Raw genomic sequence first — 21,318 nt, 5'->3', positions numbered from 1 at the left:
ATATATATATATATATATTGTGTGTACATGTATTTTATATTATAATATTGTGGTAGGTACATGTTGTGTGTGTGTGTGTGTGTGTGAGGTGTACGGGCGTTTAGTGTAATTATTTCCGAAATAAGTTTACCGGAGGTGAAACGACCAGATTATTTATGCAACGAGCTCAGGTGCGTTATGGAGGTATATAATATAACGAGGTCGGAGAGGGATGCGGCGCCGCGGCGGCACCGGTGAGAGGACGAAGACGGCGGCGAGTGGCGACGACGCGACACGGCTACTACGCGTCGACGACGGACCGCGCCTTTTCGGAATGCTATTCAATAACGACAATATTATTTGTATTATATGTATGTGCACCAATATGCCCTGTATATGCGATGCGGTGCGATGATATTATTATTATCGCGTGGTTTGTGCGTGTGCGGGGTTTAGACACGGTCACAATCCCCGTCGCCGCCACCACCGACGTCACCGTTTCACAATAGGAAGTGCTCGTTCTCGTACACAGGTATAGACAGGTAAACGGCAATATTATAAAATAACTGTCACGGGTGTGTATTGTATGCGACAACTATTGTAAATATTTTGTATCGCACAACACTGTACAACACTGATTATCACAAAACCTATAGATCCGTTTGACAATAATATTTCTTTTACATTATTATTTCCAAAAAAATTATATTTTTACAGTTTTTATTTTTCGGGCAGTAAAAAATATAAGAATTACATAATACGAGTATATGCCTATTACCTAACATAACCTCCTCATTTTGAGACCAGACTTAAAAAACATTTATTGAGATTTCAGCTTTTATATACGATAAAATGTATAATAATGTGAAATATTGTATGGATAATCGATAGAAAATATTGTGGTACACGACTAAAAGGGAAAGTGGGTTGTACTAGGTACGCCGTGGTCGCATGTACCGGAGCGTATTAAAAAGATTATTTTTATTTTAAACAAATAACTTTATTTCTCACGGGTAAACAGAAATATAAAATATAATAAGTCGTTGACACATACATCTCGGTCTGTATCCGCGACTACACTAATTATATGATTCGCGCGATACCACGCCGATCGCCCGGACCCGTGCTTTATCGACGGTCATATCAACATATCGTTGTTATCCAGTCGGGCGGACGGCGGCCAGGTATACGCGACGAATCTACAAATATAATAATAATAATAATAATAAATTAAACAATAATATAGCACAATATTAAGGCTATTAACTATGAATATTAAATTACCACAATATTTTGTATAAAATAGTAAAATATTTTAATAAACTAAGTATATCCACCAAATTAAATTTTTATAAAAATCCACACAGTCGATTAGATTTTCTCTTCTTTATCATTTCTTTGTAAGCTTTGTGTTGGTCATCAAAATCGGTTCCTTGCTGAATCTCACTGTTTAGAACCTGGAACACTTCTAGCACTTGTTTTATCGGTGGTGGTTTTTCATCTGCAGATTCCTCTTCGTCACTATTGTCAGCCACATTTTATTTTCGGTGTTTCGACTAAATTCCATCATAGATGTCGTCCTGGTTGTTATGACTTTAGTAGTTTGCTTTGGTTTATCGTGAAAATGTAATTTAATTTATCTCCACGATAACAGCAAAACACCGATACCGTTCAACATAATATATACATAATATTATATTTATTTATTTAATTTTCAAACGACCCTTATTAATCGGTTTAATGAGTTTATAGACGAACTTTTTGCTGTGTTTTAGTATACGTTAAATTGGGACCAACCGTTCGGGGTCCAATGAGCAAACGAGTCAATTAATCGTAAGTCCAATAAGCTGCGATTACTGTATCCGATATATATATAATATATATGTTTATTGTATATCTGCACACGCGAGTCCTCGACTCCTCGTTATATGAGATATATCATATTGTTTTCAAATGAATAAACGTCGTTGAGTATATCGAAACCGCCCTTATAAGTACGCGCCACCGACATGCAGTACCTACAAATAACTCCGCCAAGTACGCATCATCATCATCATCCATTGTTCAAATTTAACCGAAGCCAGAATGAATTCGACAATCAATACAAAGCAATTATTTATGTTTCATTATCATATATACCAAATAATAATTTCCTACTTAAAAAAAATATATATAATATTAATTAATATAAATGTTAATTAATTTATGTTAATGTTAACATATTATGTGCAATACTTACCGTTTTGGGAGATATTTCATTTACTCGCTCACATAAATATAGGTTGGCTCACTTTAAGCGATATTTTTTCGTATGTATAGTGTAGTTGCAATTGGTTACAGAAAATAAAATATTGTTACACAGTGTAGTTTACGTTTAACGGAGCTGGGCAGGGCAAATATACGGCCATTTAATTTGTCACGTAAAAAGCAGTGCACAGTTAGCTATAGCCTATATATAGTTTTATATATTTATTGAATTATTTGTTTTCATTAAACTTTTCTACAGAAAAATATAGTTTAACAACGCCCCCTCCCCCCACCCGTCGATCAGTATGATAAACTTATTATTTTATTTATTTCGCATATGATGTTAATAGCATTTACTAATATTTTATCGGTGCGTATAATATATAATGTGTACGCCTCACAAATGACCCTGGACATCATTACGACATTACAATATAGGTATTATAATATGAATATGGCACCAAAATAGCTTAGCTTAAAAATCAATTATTTAAGGAATTTTTTTTTTAGTAATTCTTTGACTACTTCAGTTTCTAATATCCATTAAAATTCCACCAGTGCCAATAAGACATTAGTGATATTCAGTGAACTGCAATATCATAGGATCGAGCCAATTTGGATTTAATATGTTACAATATCATTGAATTATTTTATAACGTTTTCTTAAATAAAACAAATATTTTTTTTTTAAACAAGGTTTTCTTAAGATGTATCTATATTATTTTAACTTTTATTTTAGAACATACAATCTGAAGTTATTTTTTGGCAATAAGCATTTGTGATGTATATATTAATACGCAAAAATTTTTTTGTCGTACTTATTACTCCATTTATAAACATAGTAGGGGAAAAATTGATATACTATTAAAATAGTATTGATTAAATTCAAATACTAAAAAAATATGTTCATATTATATGATGATGTTAAAGTAGGTAAAATACGAAAATCTATAAAACAAGTAGCGCCAACTGTCGATTAAAATAATAATTAAATTAAAAAAAAAAAAAAAAAATGTTTACGAAATGAAGTCGGGTAATGTAAAATATAAAAATCAATAATCTAACACTCCAATTAAATATGAAATACTATAGTTTTGCCTGTATATTATAATGTGTATACGAGATAAAGGAGAAGAACAAACACCAATACCAAAGTCCAAAGTATACGAAATACAATACTTATAAAGAGCATTGATTTTATGATTAAAACATTTTTTGATTGAATTTTGACTAATGGACTATAGTACTATAATATAGTATAATATAAAATAAACGCCAAGAAACAAACTTGCTCGTATCATAACATTTAAATTTAAAATTGTTTAATATTTTTTGTATTTTTTTAAAATATTTTGATTTTCTTTATTACAGTTCAGCGATTGTTTGTTTTCAAATGTTAAAAGTTGTAATAATTATTATTAATTTGTCATCGATAAATCGACAATAGTAAGGTTTTAAGTTAACGGTAAACAATAAATGCCTGCCTATATGAATATTAATTTATTGTTATATATTCACATAAATTATGTATTTAATCATGCCGAACAAAAATTAAGTTATAAAAATGCTTAGTACCAACAATTTATATTGAAAAAAAAAAATATCATTGCAAATAAATCATGCTTGTGTGCACTGTGGGGGAGGATTTCGAATTTATTGATTGCCAATATTAATAATTAAGCAATTATATAGACGAAAAACCGATTTTATTGTGCAGCTGTGTGGTATGAAATCGTAGATACTGTGAAAGTTGACTTGACACAGTTGACACCCACGAATAGACCTAACCTACCTTTACTCTATAAAGGGAATATAAACTCACAAAGTGTCAAGTCTGCGCGAGCTTCGACTGCAGCAGCATCCGAGGCGCATTATATCAGTTTCTACTTGAAAAAACATCAGTTTTCTCGGAATTGATTTTGAAAAAAATATATTTTACACTTTTATTAATTACCATCGTGCACCGGTGCAGAACTTGGATTAAACTGTCGGTGACATAAAATATTATACGTACGCGCGTATATTCCTTTCTCTGCAAAATACCATTTTCGAGTAAAGGTCGATTAGGTATAGTTTTTTTCCTTCGATCAATTACTTATAATTATATTGTCATATAGTATTATTTTTTTATTAGTAAGTTATTTTTATAAAACGTTCAGTCAGTGTAGATTATAATGTTATAATTAAAGGACAGTTTATATAGAATGCTTTTATACACCGAGTACTGGCCGCAGCTGGTGGTATTCTGTATAGGTGCATTTACCTACCTTAAATTAGTTTGAAAGTAAATTAAGTAAAAAATTAACAAAAAATATCGTACCGCACCACATTGGGTGATACTATATATTATAGTGTATTGAAGAACGAGGATTATTGTGCGCTATTGACATCAATATTGTAATATACATACGTACGCATAAATATATATTAAATATTTTCAACATTTTTAACTTAATATATTATGTTATGTAAATTTAGTTAGGTTACCTATACGATGTTACGATAAAATGTCACCGGTTAAGTATTGGATCGAGTAAAACATATTTTATTAGATATAATTTTCAAAATGCGATTTTTGTGGTAATAATTTTTCTCGCATTTTTGTTAGAAAACGCTTAGTGCCGTAGTGGCATACTGTATAATGGTTATTTTTCCATAATATAACACGAACCAGACATACAGTACGATAAATCGACTAAAAATGAACAAAAACACAAACCCAAAATTCTGACGCCCATACCCTTATCGTTGTTACATATATACGCATAAGCTATGCACATGTATAATCGTAGTCTCTATTGTTAATCCTGAATCCATTAAATAAAAACATGAACGCAAAATACATGTGTTACGCGTTCGTATCGAAGTTGACAAACCAAATAATATAATACTACTTATAATTATTAATGGTTTTTGACCCAACGTCAAATATTTTTTTTTTCAATTTATTTACTTATAAGTGAATTGGTCAACATCATATAGCAACACAGTTTTGTGTAAGTAACATTATAATACACCGACTTGGCGTAATATCATGGTAGTGAAAATATAGTATAATAATTATATTATATTTATAATAAATTGGTAAATTAAATCACAATCTGGTAGAATTACGCTAATAAGTAATAAAGTGTGATTTTATTTTATTTGGTTTCAGGCACAATAGAATCTTAGAACTGCTCATATCTGCCGATATAATGAATAACGATTGAAATACTTTAATAAATATGCATGCAGTAATGGCACTTATTAAACCAAAAAAAAATAAATAAATAAAATAATAAATACTTGATAAACAAAAAATATAAGTATTTATAATTATTAAAATTGTATCATTGGATTGACACTATTAATTATTGAAAATTATAGTTATTAGTTCATTTTATTAGATTATAAAAATATTTTTGTCTTGTATTGATGATGTCTGCAATCAATTTGAAATTAATTTTAAATATTAAATAAAAAAAACTGTATAAAACGACCAATTATTGACATTTTAAACATTTTGTAGGTATTGAAAATTGAAAAATAATGATATTCCAAGATGGATTTTAAAGATTAATGTATCATATAGATATGTAGACATCTAACAATATTAATTAAGCAAACTACTACATGTACTTTGCTCTACCGCAGGGCGTATTTGAAGTGGGGCGATAGGGGTGAGAATGACTTTAATGAAATATTCGTTATTCATGTATACGTCGGTAGCAATGAATACTATTATAGAACTGTTAATTATTTAATATTTATAATTTATACATTTTAGTTAATTTGTGTTTTCAATATTAAATCGATGTGCGTATAAAAATAATAAAATGAATATTATTTTGATATGAATTATTGGAAAATTATTGTTATTTCAATATTAAATTTGAATATCATTCAAAAAATTATACATTTTGATAGGAATTACTTCTGATTTCATTGGAGATTTCGACGATTTTTGTCAATGTTTAAGATTGATTTCAAAATATGCGTTTTTATGTAAAATAAAATATATACAATTAGTTTTATGATTCGTGGGTCGTAAAATGTCGGTATTACTCGGATTCAACCGAATAGCGTCCAGTGGTCTCCAAATGTATTTATTCAAAGCCTGTTTAAAAAAAAAAATAATCAAAGTTCTTAGTTTGGCCAATTGTTAAGCCATATTATTTTTAATTTTAAAATCTATATTAAATTATGACACACGACGAAGAGTGTATGCGAATTTGCGATATCACCGAATATCGATACATATTTTTAAATTATACATCGTCATTCGGAGGGCCGGATAACACTTGTTTGCGGGCCACCCAGGCCGGATGCAATCTATAGCCTACACAGCCGTGTAGTTCAGAGACCTCATCATACCTATTCAATAGATTACAACAATATATATATATATATATTTAATATATCATAATATTAAATATGCGTTTTATTTAATTATTTTTGCTGTTGACCTTCCAAAATACCAAAACTAAATCTAATTTGCTACATTCGTCGATCTGCTTAGAATTTAAAGTCCGAATAAATGTTTAACAACTAACAAATGCTTATTTGTTTACAGTCGAGATATACGATATAATTATGTGCAATTAAATATTTAGTTATTTAATCGAAAAGTAATATTTAAAGTTTATATTTGACATTTACATATATATATATATATATATGACAAAATTATAGAATGATAATGCTCGTATATGTGTTATCCAAACAAACAAAATAAAAGAATAAATACACCTATACGGCTATACACACAAACAAAACAAAACATACTCGACACGATTGTTTATTTTAAAATCGGTAATGAATGATTTCGTTGGGACGCAGTGCGTTATATTTTATTATTTTACAAGATGGCCTGCAAAGAATCAAACAGCTAGTTTATATATTTCATCATCAAAAATATACGCACACTATTGTTAATGCCATAATAATGTACAGACACGATTTTCTGTGCACAACATAATATACCGAGTACACCGAATACTCGACGACGGTTCTCGACCTTTTGACACAGCAATAATAGTAATAACCGATAACGCGCGCGCGTTAAACAGCCAAACAGCGTCTCTTTACCGCACAACAATGTTATAAGAAAACGTCGAACTGCAGGTCTGTTTGTAAGACATATATTTTTTTTTTCCCGACAATAATATTTCACAAAAGGCGGATTATTCCTCGCATCGGTTCGGGTACGACCATTATACTACGGTACCACACTGCGAGATCACACACAAACACACACACACACACACACACACACACACACACACACACACACACACACACAGTAGCACTTGCTTCAGTGGACCCAGTCCGTTCGGTGTAATATTTTAACGCGTTCTTATTTTATATAGGCTATATAACGTATATAAAATATATAATATAAAACGTTTAAACGCATATAACACACACGATTCCGTCTAAATCATATCATTGTCGTATAGGTGTGTACTGTGTATTCGGGGAGACGTTCGATTCAACACGATACAATATAATATTATAACATCGTAAAAACTCTATCAAACGATGTGTAATTATTCGGTATTGGGCTTTTGGCGATCGAACGGAACGGCTATACATTATTATACACACACGAATCGTTTTGTCACTTTGATATTTGCCAATAATATTGTGTAGATAGATAAGCGAGCGCGTGCGTGTAATGCGATGGTGACTGTAATGGGCATTATTATAATAATAATATAGTCGCACCACAATAATATAATATGACTGTCAAAATACGAGAATCAATCGCACACACACATACGATATATTTTTTTAATCATATGTTTACACATTGTACAGAGTCAGTCGGAATATACTTTAATGTTAGTACACGATAATTATATTATATTAATGTGTAATTATCGCGAAGCAATTATTATATTGTTGATAAATTTTAATATCGTTCTACCGGATGGCACAGATAAACGAAACCATTAGAAATGCGATTTTAAAACGAAACCGTTTGAAAAACGCACAAATGTTTCTTCTGCAGTCGCTATACATATATATATATATATATATATATATATACATATATATACATATATATATATATACATACATATATATATATATATATATACATATATATACATATATATATATATATATATATATATATACACTTGTTAACGACGTCCGAAGGTCCGGCGACATTATATTATTATTATTGTGTGCTGTCCTACCCGCCATTGGATTCCATGACCGTTACAGATTAAACTATATTATATTATATAGTTATTGAAAAAGTGAAAACACACCGAATTGACTCCCTATGGCGTTCCTTGTATCCTACTTATTATTATTATTATTTATCGAACTACCCTTTTTTTTGTTCAATTCGTGTGTGGTGTGGGCATCTATACACACACACACACACACACACACACACCGAACACATACGGCACATAATATACCAACACAATATATAGACCGAATAGCGATGGCTAATGTATAGTTAGAGAGAGATAAGAAGGTTCTCGATAGCCATGTCCTCGCAGCGGTCAGTCTGCATTCAGTCTTCTGACGCGAATACGGTCACTACACATGTTTCGAGCTCCGGACGCGCTGTTCCATCCGCATTTTTATTTTTCTTTCTGATATTTTCTTAGCGTTTTCAACGTTTTCACATTTCGGATTTATTTTATTTTATTTTATTTTCAACAACAACTACTCCATCATGGAACATCTGGGATACGTGTACAGGAACACAGAGACCAGACCGAACGGACTCAGGTAATTTTTCATACTACCTACTCGGCTATTAATTTTTTTCAAATAACCCCTTTTTTTTTATTCTGTTTTTTTTTTGTATATAACACATAGGCTATATGTATGCGACGTAGTCGGGTGTTTTGCTACGGCGAAAAAGACCATCCGCGGCCGCGTGACTATGACGCGTCCGCACACTCATCCGACATCTAACCAGAGCTTGGCGGGTGACAATACAAACACGAATCTGATCGAAACGCTAGCTTTTAAAGCTGCACTGAAAGCAAAGGTGAACGCCGGCCATGGGAGGTTGATCGACATTTATAGATCGGAGGCTGTAAAGTAAGGAAAAAATAAAATTATTGATTTATTATAGTATATATATATATGTGTGTGTGTAAATGACTTAATATATAATGTATATTATTATATTGGTACACCTATAAGTACGTGGTTTTCGGTAGACTTGTAATATTTTATATCTGTTGCACAAGCAGATAATTATTTTGTAAAAAGTACTAAGAAAACGGTGGGATGTGCCACGGAATTAAGTTTTATTTTGTTGACGATTATTCGATAAGATAAGACTGGAGCAAGTCATAGGTTAAGCTATATGGCCGCCATATGTGTACAAATACATGTATAGTATTTAATCGGGCGACGGTCGGCGCACAGCGGGGATACATTATCGGAAATCCAAGTGAATAGAATTTATTTTTCTTTTATTGATTTTACTGTGTTATTGAGACTGAATGATACATGTTTTTCTGAGATTTAGAATTTTGGTAACAAAAAAAAACCAAACAATGACATAAGTGGCTTATTTATAATATGATAATATATTAAATATTAAGTTAAATATTACGCTAAGTTATTAAAATAGAGTTAAATTAAAAATTATATTTTCTATTTAATATAATGTTTTTATCAATTAATAATAATTAATAATAATATTAATAATTTGTGTCTATTGACTTTCAAAAATTGTTTAGCGACAGGTTTTTTTCTCTTTAAAATAGTATTGCGTTTGCTTAGAATAAAATGGTTCCATCGTATTAACAAATTCGATTTTGAAAAAAGTTGGATTTAGAATCATTTAATCCTAAGCCATCAAATTGTATGTCATGTAGCTCAATATTTATTTTCCTACACGATATAATTTGTTTTGTTTAATCATATTGGAAAATATTTTTTCTGACTATATTTCCCACGTCATGTAATTTAAAACTATCCACTGCCCACTGTAATGGGGGGGGGTATAATGGATAAGATTAATATTAAGTATACAATATACCATAGCATATTAAAATAATATGATATATACGTATTACGGCTGTGATTTTTTTTAGATAATTATAAAATTTAATACAGTATTTATTCAAATAATGTACCTAACAACAAATTAAATTTCAAAATTTTTTTTGCTTTGTAATTTTTAATTTTTTAGTTTATGACTTTTTAAGTAATTTTTCTTTTCTTAGTTTATTTTAAGGTGTATTTTTCTTATCAAATTTAATCAATTAACAACTTTATACATATATTTGTTTTATTTTACACCGGCTGTATACACATCCTATTTATATTTTACAAATAATATCCTCGTTTTTTAAATATTTTATACAAGCTGTATAAATGTTTAAGTACAGCGTTTGATTTATCATGGTTTGATTAGATTACGCTATTAAAGGTTCATTATCTATTTTGGTATATTAGGTGTGAATTTATAGAATAAGTAGATTAATATCTTATTAGGTTTCTATAAACTGTGAACATTAAAATACGAATCTTTCTTACCTTTCCTATAATAATTTCTTGAATTTTTTGAGATTTTAAATGCATTACATAAGAGAACTTACTGTGTTATAAATTATTCACAACCCTAATAATGATAAATTTATGCTGTCATTTTTTATATGTTTGCGATTATTTGCTCAAATTTATGTAAATACACTCCAAAATACTCGAGTGGAACATAATTTTTGTTTTACCCGTTCAGTATTTTAAATATAATAATATATTTAAGAGAACGGAAAACCTATACATGTGTTGTCTTCGTCATACACACGTGCGACATAGTAAATTTTTGTTCACCATTTTCAATATTGTGCTGTTAGTTTTTATATTAGAGTGAATTGACTTATTAGAAAATTTAAAGGTAAGATAATTTTCCAGGGCCCCACGTAGCCTTTTATTGGTATTATTATTTTTAAGTAAGTTATGATCTTTTTGAATCTGTACATTTTAAAATGATCATAACTTACTTAGAAATAATTATATAAATAAAAGGCTACATAAGGCCCTGGATAATTATCTTACCTTTCAATTTTATAATAGGTCAGTTCATTCCAATATCAAAATTAACAGCACAATATTGAAAATGGTGAACGAAAATTTGGTATGTCGCACGTGTGTATGACGGAGACAACATATGCGGGTACTACGTCCTCTTAAGAAGACGCCATACCCGCATGTTTTGTCTCTGTCTTACTAACGTACATCATAACAAATTTTCGTTCAGCAGAATACATTTTGTGACGTTAGCTTTAATATTAGAGTAAATTTACCTATTATCAAATTTAAAGGTAAGGATATTATCTAGACAATGACATATGCTTTTAATGATATTATCATTTTAAAGTGAGTTATAGCTATGTAAAATATAACAACTTTAAAATGTTCATAACTCACTGTAAAATGATAATATAAATAAAATCATATGTCATTGTCTAGATAATATTCTTACCTTTAAATTTTATTGTAGGTAAATTTACTCTAATATTAAAGCTAACGTCACAAAATGCATTCTACTGAACGAAAATTTGTTATGATGTACGTTAGTAAGGCAGAGACAACACATGCGGGTATGGCGTCCTCTTTAACGATTCATTTTCTGTGCTGAGTAGTGGATGTACTTGACCTAAAATACCTATGTTTGTTTTAATGTTGTATGTTTTGTTTATTACACCGTAATGATTAATTAATGTGTGTGATAATGTGATTTTTTTTTTGGTTGATGACTTTTTGAAAGAGTAAAAATTGTTTAAACCTTTTTATAAAAGTCGTGGTATGTCATAAAACATTCTATCTAGTTGAAACTTTATGTGGTGGTAAAAGGTAAAAAAATTGTAATAAATGTCTAAATAATAAACTAAAAATGAAGTTAATGAATTGTTACGTAATTTGGAATGTTGACAAAATTATTTATTTATTTATTTTCATGAATATTAAAAAGAAATAATGATAAACATTCGATTTTTTTGGATAAAATATATTTTAAATTATTGAATTATTTTTTATGTTGATGATAATTTGGATTTGAAATCATTCAAATCCAAAATGTGGTATACGGTTTTTCGTAAAATGTTCTTTTTACGGCAATAATTAAAATGAAATATGTAAAACATTAAAAAATCATTTAACTAGGATTTTTGAGAATGTTACTATAATGGATGTGTCAATTTTAATGTTATTAATGATTAATCGATTCTAAAACGATTCTGAATCGAGTCGATTTGTCAATCTTACATTATTATTATGGTAAACGGACAGTTTGTACTATCTATTGTTTGAGTTGCATATCGCGGACATTTTGTTCGGTGATAATAAATTGGTAAAATTCGATCGCGGACGTTTTTTATTGTATGTAAATGGTGGTGTTTTAATTTTGTATGTTTTTGCATATTTTGGATAAAATGCATAATATTGCATATATTGAATAAAGTTAATATTATTGCAAAAAATGCATGTTTCATAGTATATTTCGTAATTAATATTTATAATTTAATATTAAAATTTCGTATTTAATTCTAGCACTGCTGATTAAAGTATAAAACTTGGTATTTTTGTCAAACATAAATTTTCCAATTTTTCAAATATAAAATTAAAAATATTTCCACTATTGAATGTGAATTATAAATTTTATTTCTCAATTACATATATTATATTAAGACAAACAGCCAATCACTGATGATTTTCAATAAATAAATTTTTTTTTTGTAACTATATTTTTGTGTTTATCTTATAACAATTTAAATGCATATTTTACAATTTTTTATTGCAATACAAATCCGAGCCCTGATTATTATTATTTAAGAATGTTAACATTGTTAACTACCTATGTTTTGTAATAACAAATTATGTCTAATATTTCATGACTCAACATTTTTTTTTACCTAAAATAGTATACAAACTGTCCGCGGTTTTCATTTTTTCTGGGTGACTGTCAAAGTGTCCTACAACCTATTATTATACATGGTGTCTCTCAAAGATTTACTCATTGCGATATTTCCTATATATCTATATCTATATCTTTTTATTATTATACGGGCGTGAGGCAGCGAGCCATATGTTCGATAACACTGGCACTTCTATGGGTATTCAATAATTCACAATTTTTCTCGAAACAAGAAAAAATATTAAATATCATGAGATTAGTGAAAATAACACTTTGAAATGTCAATAATTTTAAAAAAGAAAACTATAAAATAGCTATCTTCAATTTTTATGAAAATAATCAAATAACATTTTTTTTTAAACTTTTTTACAAAAATATTAAATTAAATTAAAATATGAAATACTTGTAGTCCTTGTCCCTGTGAGGCCCATAAAACACAAAATTATGATGTCTCCATTTCTTTTAGGAGGTATCGTAATGGGTAAATCATTGCGGGGTTTATATAGTTATTTATTTTACTATTAGACTATTAGTAATATGGTATTACTAATAGTCTCTAATAAGTATTAGGGGTATCGAATAAATTAGCAATGATTTAAAATTAATATACTTAATATAATATAAAATATTTTTAAAATGTTATTTCTTATAGTAAAAAGTAATAATATACGAACAAATTTCAAGTATCTACGAATATATTAATTAAAACAAAATCACTAAGTACGTTATTATTTGTTTAAATATCAAATTTTAGGTCAATTAATTTTTAATTTTTAAATACCTATAAAAACACTTTGACAATATACTTTTTATAGTTAAAAAAAATAAAATTGTTGTCTAAATCACAATTTAAAACGAAAAACTATAATTTTGGTTAATTTTGTTGTATGCAAAATATTGTTTTTGGTGACTTGAATTTTTTACACAGATATAGATATACCATATATCTATTATTACATTTTACTAGGTATATAATGATATTATTAAAATATTTAATTAATTTAAGCTGATTTCTATTTATGTCTCAATTTTATTCACATCGCTCTGTATAATTAAGTTGGTATTGACTCAAAGTTTAATAACAATAATAATGATATTTCCAATCAAATTAGATTGTCGTATACGAGTATACGACATTAAATAGAATAAAAAAAAATACTTATTATTTTGAGGCAATAGTCATGAATATTATACTAATATCATCCTAAGCAATTATATTAATTTGGTTATTTTGTATCCACTATCGATAAAAAATAATTATTGAATTTGCTTGTTGAATTATTATAAGCGAGCTTGTGTTGTAAAATCAATTTATCTTATCAACACTAACAATAATAATATTATACTTTCGGATTTGATGATCGATAAATATTAAATAAAAGATAACCGTTTTTTGGATAAATCTATGTAGAGTATAGGAATATAATATAAATTGCGATAATAAACGACTTAATTGCTTAAATATTTTTACACACACACGCACGCACACATTACATAACATATTATTGTATACTATATTATAGTATTTATACTTAATATTCGACCGATTTGTCTGTGCCCTCTGCAGTGACTTATTACATTTCTAAATAAATTAAAATATTTTGTTAAACGAATGATCAAAATTGTCTACTAGTAATATAATATATTAAAGTATTTTTCTAGTCATATAAATATAAATATTATAACAAAATATTAGATTTTTACAACATTTTCCAAATTATTTATTAATGACTGAGCATTCACAATATCGTCTACTAATATTAAGCTTCAATGGTATATGTTAGTCATCATTTGTGTTTTTTCCTAAATTATATTGTTAATGGTATTATATTATAAAATATCATGGATTGAAATCTATTTAAAATATTTTTAAACGATTTTAAAAATCGTCAATGAAACTAAATTAATTTATAGCAATTAATAATATACCTATATATCAAAATAATAATGATCCTATAATTTTTATATAAAAACAAAATAAATAAATAAATTTTAATCTAAAATTCAACAATTATAACCAATAGGTCATAACTGCAGTTATATTGTTCAACAGTTAGCAACTTGGTTTTCTTAATACCATTTTATACAGCTACGCGCCGTATATATGTGTAGGTATATATATGGAAGTCGCAAACGATGATTTTGTGTGTAAGGCTAGTAGGTAAAATTGAAATTAAATCGTAAACGTGTAAAAGGTATATTTTAAATTGAAAAAATTAAGAACTATGTTTAAAATCTAATTACAGATTAGAAAAAATTTTGTGTAACAATATAAAAACATAAAATTATAAAAACAATCTTGGATTATTTTAAATTAAAATCAGAAAAAAATTAATATTTTGATGAGTAAAATTGAAATTAAAATCAAAAAATGTAACTTTGATTTCCAGCCCTGATATCGTATATACCTATTATATAATATATGTATGTATATGCAGTTATTATATAATAAACAATATAACGAATGTGATGTTTTCGAAAATAATTAATCGAACTTACCATATTACTAATAGTAAAATAAATTACTATAGTAGTAATATAAAATTTTTAATATACTCAGTAATATTATAAGCTGACAGACAACAGTTGTTTTCCGTTCAGAATCGCTTTTTGCATGTATGCGATCATATAATTAAATTTAAAATCAACACAACCATTACAGAGGTTGACTAAAATATGTCGTGTTACACTCGACATATCAACTAGTAGTGTTGGCCCACTTTTTTTTTTTTGGTTTTACCGATTATCTTGAAAAGTATTACCTTATGGAGCAGTAATAAAGCTTCAATGAAAGTAGAGCTTTCAAACTTTTTGCTTTTATATACATACATATATATATTATTAATTAAACATACATAATTATAAGTACACGTAGTAATAATTTTATGGTATTAAACTCTTGTACGTACTCACATTTGTTTTCAGCTATCCAATCGGTGCTGCCAATTATCCATGGACCTCGGCATGTTCGCTAATGTCTCGAATAAGGAAAACTGGTTTACCAGTCCCACCGGACTCGCTCAGAGAACTTCATAACTTATTCGTTATGCGTGTACTAGATCGGTTTAGTGTCAACAACCGAACCATGTACAGAGGTAACCAATACACAATGTTATACATAAAACATTTGTATTTTAATGTTTAATGACATATTGACATTATATTGTTGTTTTGTACGATTAGGTTTTGCGTCAGACCAAAATGAAAATATAACTGCTATTTTTGCGTGTCGTGATTTACTCGATCTAGTTTTGAGACAAAATCCTACTAATATGTACGTCGACGTAACATTTAGATTCATTCCATCGAAACCGAAAGCAGTACAATTAATGACTATGCACTTCGAAGTTGATAACTGCGTGAGTTAAATACGTTTATTATAATGATACCTATAGTACGTACGAGTACTTACTGAGTGATTTATTTTATCGACGTAGCTTGTAAATTACGATTTCATGTCAAAATAATCAGGGATTAGTGATTACAAATAAAATACGATCATTTTTATGTAAAATCTTTCGAAAAATTAGTTTTTTTTTTCATTTAAAAATAATTAATTGAAGACAATTTTTCTATTTTTTACAGCATTAATGATTTTTAGACGCAACCAAAAAGGCTAAAAATTTCAAATAAATAATTCTCGTATATTTTTAAAAATTTAGGAAATACACTAGTGTACTTTTTTTCTATTAAAATATGTCAAAATCACAAAAATGTAAATTATTTAATAGCTAAAAATGTATACACTTTTAAATTTAAAAAAATAAGGTTTAGAAATTTAATACAACTTTCCTTGTGATTTATTGTTATAAACATCTAAGAACCTAAAAATATAGTTATTTTGTCGTTATTCAAAAAATAATATTATTTGTAGGGACTTAAACTTTTCGTCACTACATATTATATATTAAATTTTCAAAATATTAAATTTTAAATATTTAAATTTTTTTTATAATCCTATTCACACCGTTCTATGTTATGTCGGTATTTGACTTAAACCTAACTTTGTGTATTCACATATTATGATAACATATTTATCTTGTTTAAATATAATATTGTAAATATACAATTAATATACTGAAAAATCAGACAGTGTGGGCTTCAAATTGTATTAGGTACTTAAATACGGATATACCTAATATAATGTATGTAGTCCGTGACAGTAATATTAATAATAAAGAAATTAGGTTGGTATTAAAAAAAATGTATAGCCACCTATAGAATCCTGTTGCCTATTTTTAAATTACTGATACGTTTTGATCATACTTATATATATATAGTATATACGAGTAGGTACATAAATTTAATATTATCGGAACATAATTGTGTTGTAACGAAATTGTTTAATATTTATTTCAGAGTTTTCCCGTTATATACTGTTTGATGGAAGATGACAGTGCTTCGTCGTACTTTAAGGCTATCAAATTCATTAAAGAATGTGTGTTATTTGATTACTGTCCCCGTAACATTTTTTCGGATATTAATTCGCGTATAATGACTCCATTAGGGTATTATTTCCCTACTGCATCTATTGATTTTACTTGGTTTCAGCATAATCAGGTATGTATCAAAAATTGCCTTGATGTGTAATATTTACGTTAACAACAAACAATTTTTAAAGATGGTATATGAACAAATGATCAGATTTGGCTACTCGAGTCTAATCATGGACAGTGGAATCGCATTCAAATGTTTAAAAATGTTAATGGCGCTGCCGCTACTACCGCCAAATAAAATAGTTGCCGGGTTTGAAGAAGTAAAAGCGTATGCGTACAGGATGCAAGTTCACATACCCAGACTATTTGACTATTATCTTGTGTAATAATATATTCAATTTAAAATTATTATTAATAATTGATTTTTATGGACTGTGATAATAATCGTTTAAAAATATTTCCTTAGGAATTGGTTGCATGAAGTCGGTACGAATAATTTATCTTTATACTTAAAGCCAACAAGAACAATCAACAATCTCGAGATGTTCCATAAAAGGTTGAATCGCGTGTTTCGAACTAAGCCGACTATTTGGACGTTTCTGAGTAAGCATTCATACAAAATATTTATTTATAATATAATATTATAACCTCTGTAAGAACAACATTTATTGTCATATTAATTTCGAACAGGTACCATTTATAATCTTAATAGTACATACTTCGCAGAAGCAGATCGGCTTATTCAGGGAGGTATCCCGACTAAAAGTCTTAGAAGTGAGCTTATGTACAACAATTTCAAGATTAGAACCCACACTCATAGACTGGTGGAAGGCAACCTTATGATCAAAGATTTTATACTTTTGTGCTCGGAATCTCTGAACAGTTATGAAGAACATTTAAAATGTTGGACTGATAAAATTTTATTGAATTGGCCATTTAATCAAAGTATGTACATTATAAGAATTGATGATGTTGAGCCGGTGGAACGAATATCTGAAATGTCCGGTGCCGCTATCCGTGAATATATAGCAGAATTTGACCGAGAATTAGTGGCACCATCACCACCACTATATCCACAAAATGAATTAATGTCACCATCACCACCACCACAAGAACAAAATGAATTAGTGTCACCATCACCACCACCACAACAACAAAATGAATTAGTGTCACCATCACCACCACCACAACAACAAAATGAATTCGAAAGCACAGTTGACAATAAAGTACACTCACCAGCTTCACCAGAAACCGATGATCAGTCTTCAGAAACACATGGGTTTTGTATGGTCTGTCTTTCAAAGGATCACGAACGCAAGTACTTAATTGTACCTTGTGGGCATACTTGGGTATGTCAAAAGTGTCGTGATCAAGATTTAAAAACCTGTCCATACTGCAGAGATGAAATACAACTTTTTGTACGCGTTTTGGAAACAAGCATTTAGAAATTATACATTGGCCAAAGTCAATTTTATTCAGGTACAATCTCCATGCAAAATATTTACTACTCGTCGATACTTTTAATTTTTTCTCAGTAATATTATTTTATAATATTTACATCTAAATTTCAGTTGTCGTAATAATTGTACCTACAATTTATTATACAATTTTGTCTCAAAAACGCAGCGTCGACCTTTTTTGTCGGAGATTGTATCTATTCCTTGTAAATGGGTATTTTAATATTATAATGCTTATTGGAAAATGACTTAACTATTTCATTTTAAATATTATTGTAATTGATAAAGTTATCAATTAATTTTTACGTTTTTTTTTTTGTTTTAGAATACTTAACTATTTTTTAGATTTAAATACATTTTTTTCTTTTTATATTTCACTTTAAGTCTGAGACAACAATATGTTTAAAAACACTAATTACGCTTATAATAATTGACTGATTAAAGTAACTCAATAATTATGGCAGATTTTATGTAAAGCCATAAAATACTATAATGAATAATGAACAAAAAAAAAAAATGATTTTATAATTTTTTGCTTATAATAATTGACTGATAAAATTGTCTCAATAGTTATTGTAAATTAAGCTATAAAAAAAAAAAAAAAAAAACAAAAAAAAATGTTTATGTTAAGTAAGTAATTAAAGTTTATGACGGGTAAGATAAAGCTTATATTTTAATATTAATAATAAATGATTCATATAAATTTATTTTTGTGTATTATTTGCTTACTGTATTACTTTTTGTGTTCAGCCATTAAGGCCAAAGTAGATAATTAAGATTGTCTATATTAATTAATATTTGGAAAAAGTACTTGTTTTGTGATACCAGAGGACATTTTTAGGCACTCGACAAGTACAAGATATGTATTTATTTTCATAATAACAATTATCATCAGTTAGTAAATAAATTATTTTGTATTGATCTGGTGATTAAAATAATCAAATAAAATGTAATATTGAGTTTAAAATGTTTTTGTTGTATTGATACAGTGTATGTTTATAGCCAGCAATCGATGGGACAGAAAAATACAAAATATAATACAACTATTATACTATATGATGTATAATAATTCCATATTGTAAATTATTTCAATATTTTTCATTTAAAAGTTCAGTTTTTTAATTTGAATTTCTCATAATATTTTCTTATAATATGCATATTCTATATTAATAATTTTCAATTTGTGTTTCTTATTTATTTCTATTTTATTATTTTTATACAATTATACATTCTAATAATATAATTAAAAAACAAATTTAATTTTTAAAAAAATACATAATATACTAATATTAATGTACTTACTTATATATTTTTATCAGCTTAAATTATTAAACATAAATAATTAAATAATTTATTTATTAATTGTAATATATTATAAATTACAATACACCAGCTAGTTCATAAAAAATGAGATTTATACCTTTTAGGATTCGAGTATTCTTAATATTTAATATGTATTAATTCATAATTGTTAACCGCTGTTAACGAATTAAATTGACGGTGTCATCATAGTTATAATTACTTAGATGCAAATTTAAATTTGGCATTGTATTAAAAAAGACTTTATATTAATGAATGAATCCACATCATTATCAAGTTTATATCAAATATATCTTTATCTTTATCTTTAAAATAATTTTATCAAATTTAAAAAAAAAAAATACATAAATACAATATTTTAAAAATAACTTTATAGATTGTTCATTTTCAATAAAACAAAAATAATACATCAAGTAATATAGTATATAATTTACTACATCAAACTATTATTTAAATGTTTAATTTTAAAAAATCTGGAGAAAAAATATCTTATGTACGGTGTACCGTCATTTGGTCGAGGTAATTTGGACGCACGTCATTTTGACGCATACTACATTTGGTCGCACGTCAATTCGTCACTTATCGGTGTTTTCGAACAGTAAAAGATGTTTGATAGTTCGGTTCGACCCATCACTACTATATATAGTTGTTTAAGGTTAGTTAATGTATTAACAATTTCATATAAAATTCAATATTTAATAATTATTATAATTGAATAATGAATATACTTGAGTCCATTATATGTTACAACTAAAATATTAATTATTTATAAAATGTAAAGTAAAATTAAAATTATATTTAGTAAAAATAAAACTTATTATTTACAAAAATTAAAATTATGGGCAATACCTAGTAAAATTTAATTTATTAGATGATTATCAACATTTGAACATACTTCCAATAGTTTATTTGATAAATCCTTATACTATTTTGGGGGGACATATCCAGCGACAAGTAGGTAATTGTTCTGATAATATTTTATTCAAACTCT

At 27.7% G+C, this 21,318-nt stretch overlaps 1 protein-coding gene across 1 annotated transcript; it reads left to right on the top strand.

Moving 5' to 3' along the window:
• Positions 1–8,752: 8,752 nt before the first annotated feature.
• LOC132924597 (uncharacterized) lies at positions 8,753–19,506 on the top strand. The gene is made up of 8 exons (XM_060989000.1): positions 8,753–8,964; positions 9,055–9,282; positions 16,040–16,209; positions 16,298–16,473; positions 17,474–17,674; positions 17,736–17,932; positions 18,017–18,153; positions 18,241–19,506. The coding sequence occupies exons 1-8, from the start codon at positions 8,909–8,911 to the stop codon at positions 18,993–18,995; spliced, it is 1,920 nt and encodes a 639-aa protein (XP_060844983.1). The 5' UTR covers positions 8,753–8,908; the 3' UTR covers positions 18,996–19,506.
• The last annotated feature ends 1,812 nt before the right edge of the window (positions 19,507–21,318 follow it).

This window comes from Rhopalosiphum padi, chromosome 3 (genome assembly GCF_020882245.1).
Source record: "Rhopalosiphum padi isolate XX-2018 chromosome 3, ASM2088224v1, whole genome shotgun sequence".
Lineage (NCBI taxonomy): Eukaryota > Metazoa > Arthropoda > Insecta > Hemiptera > Aphididae > Rhopalosiphum > Rhopalosiphum padi.
Note: the sequence above shows the minus strand (reverse complement) of the source record. Positions and strands in the feature narration are given on the sequence as shown.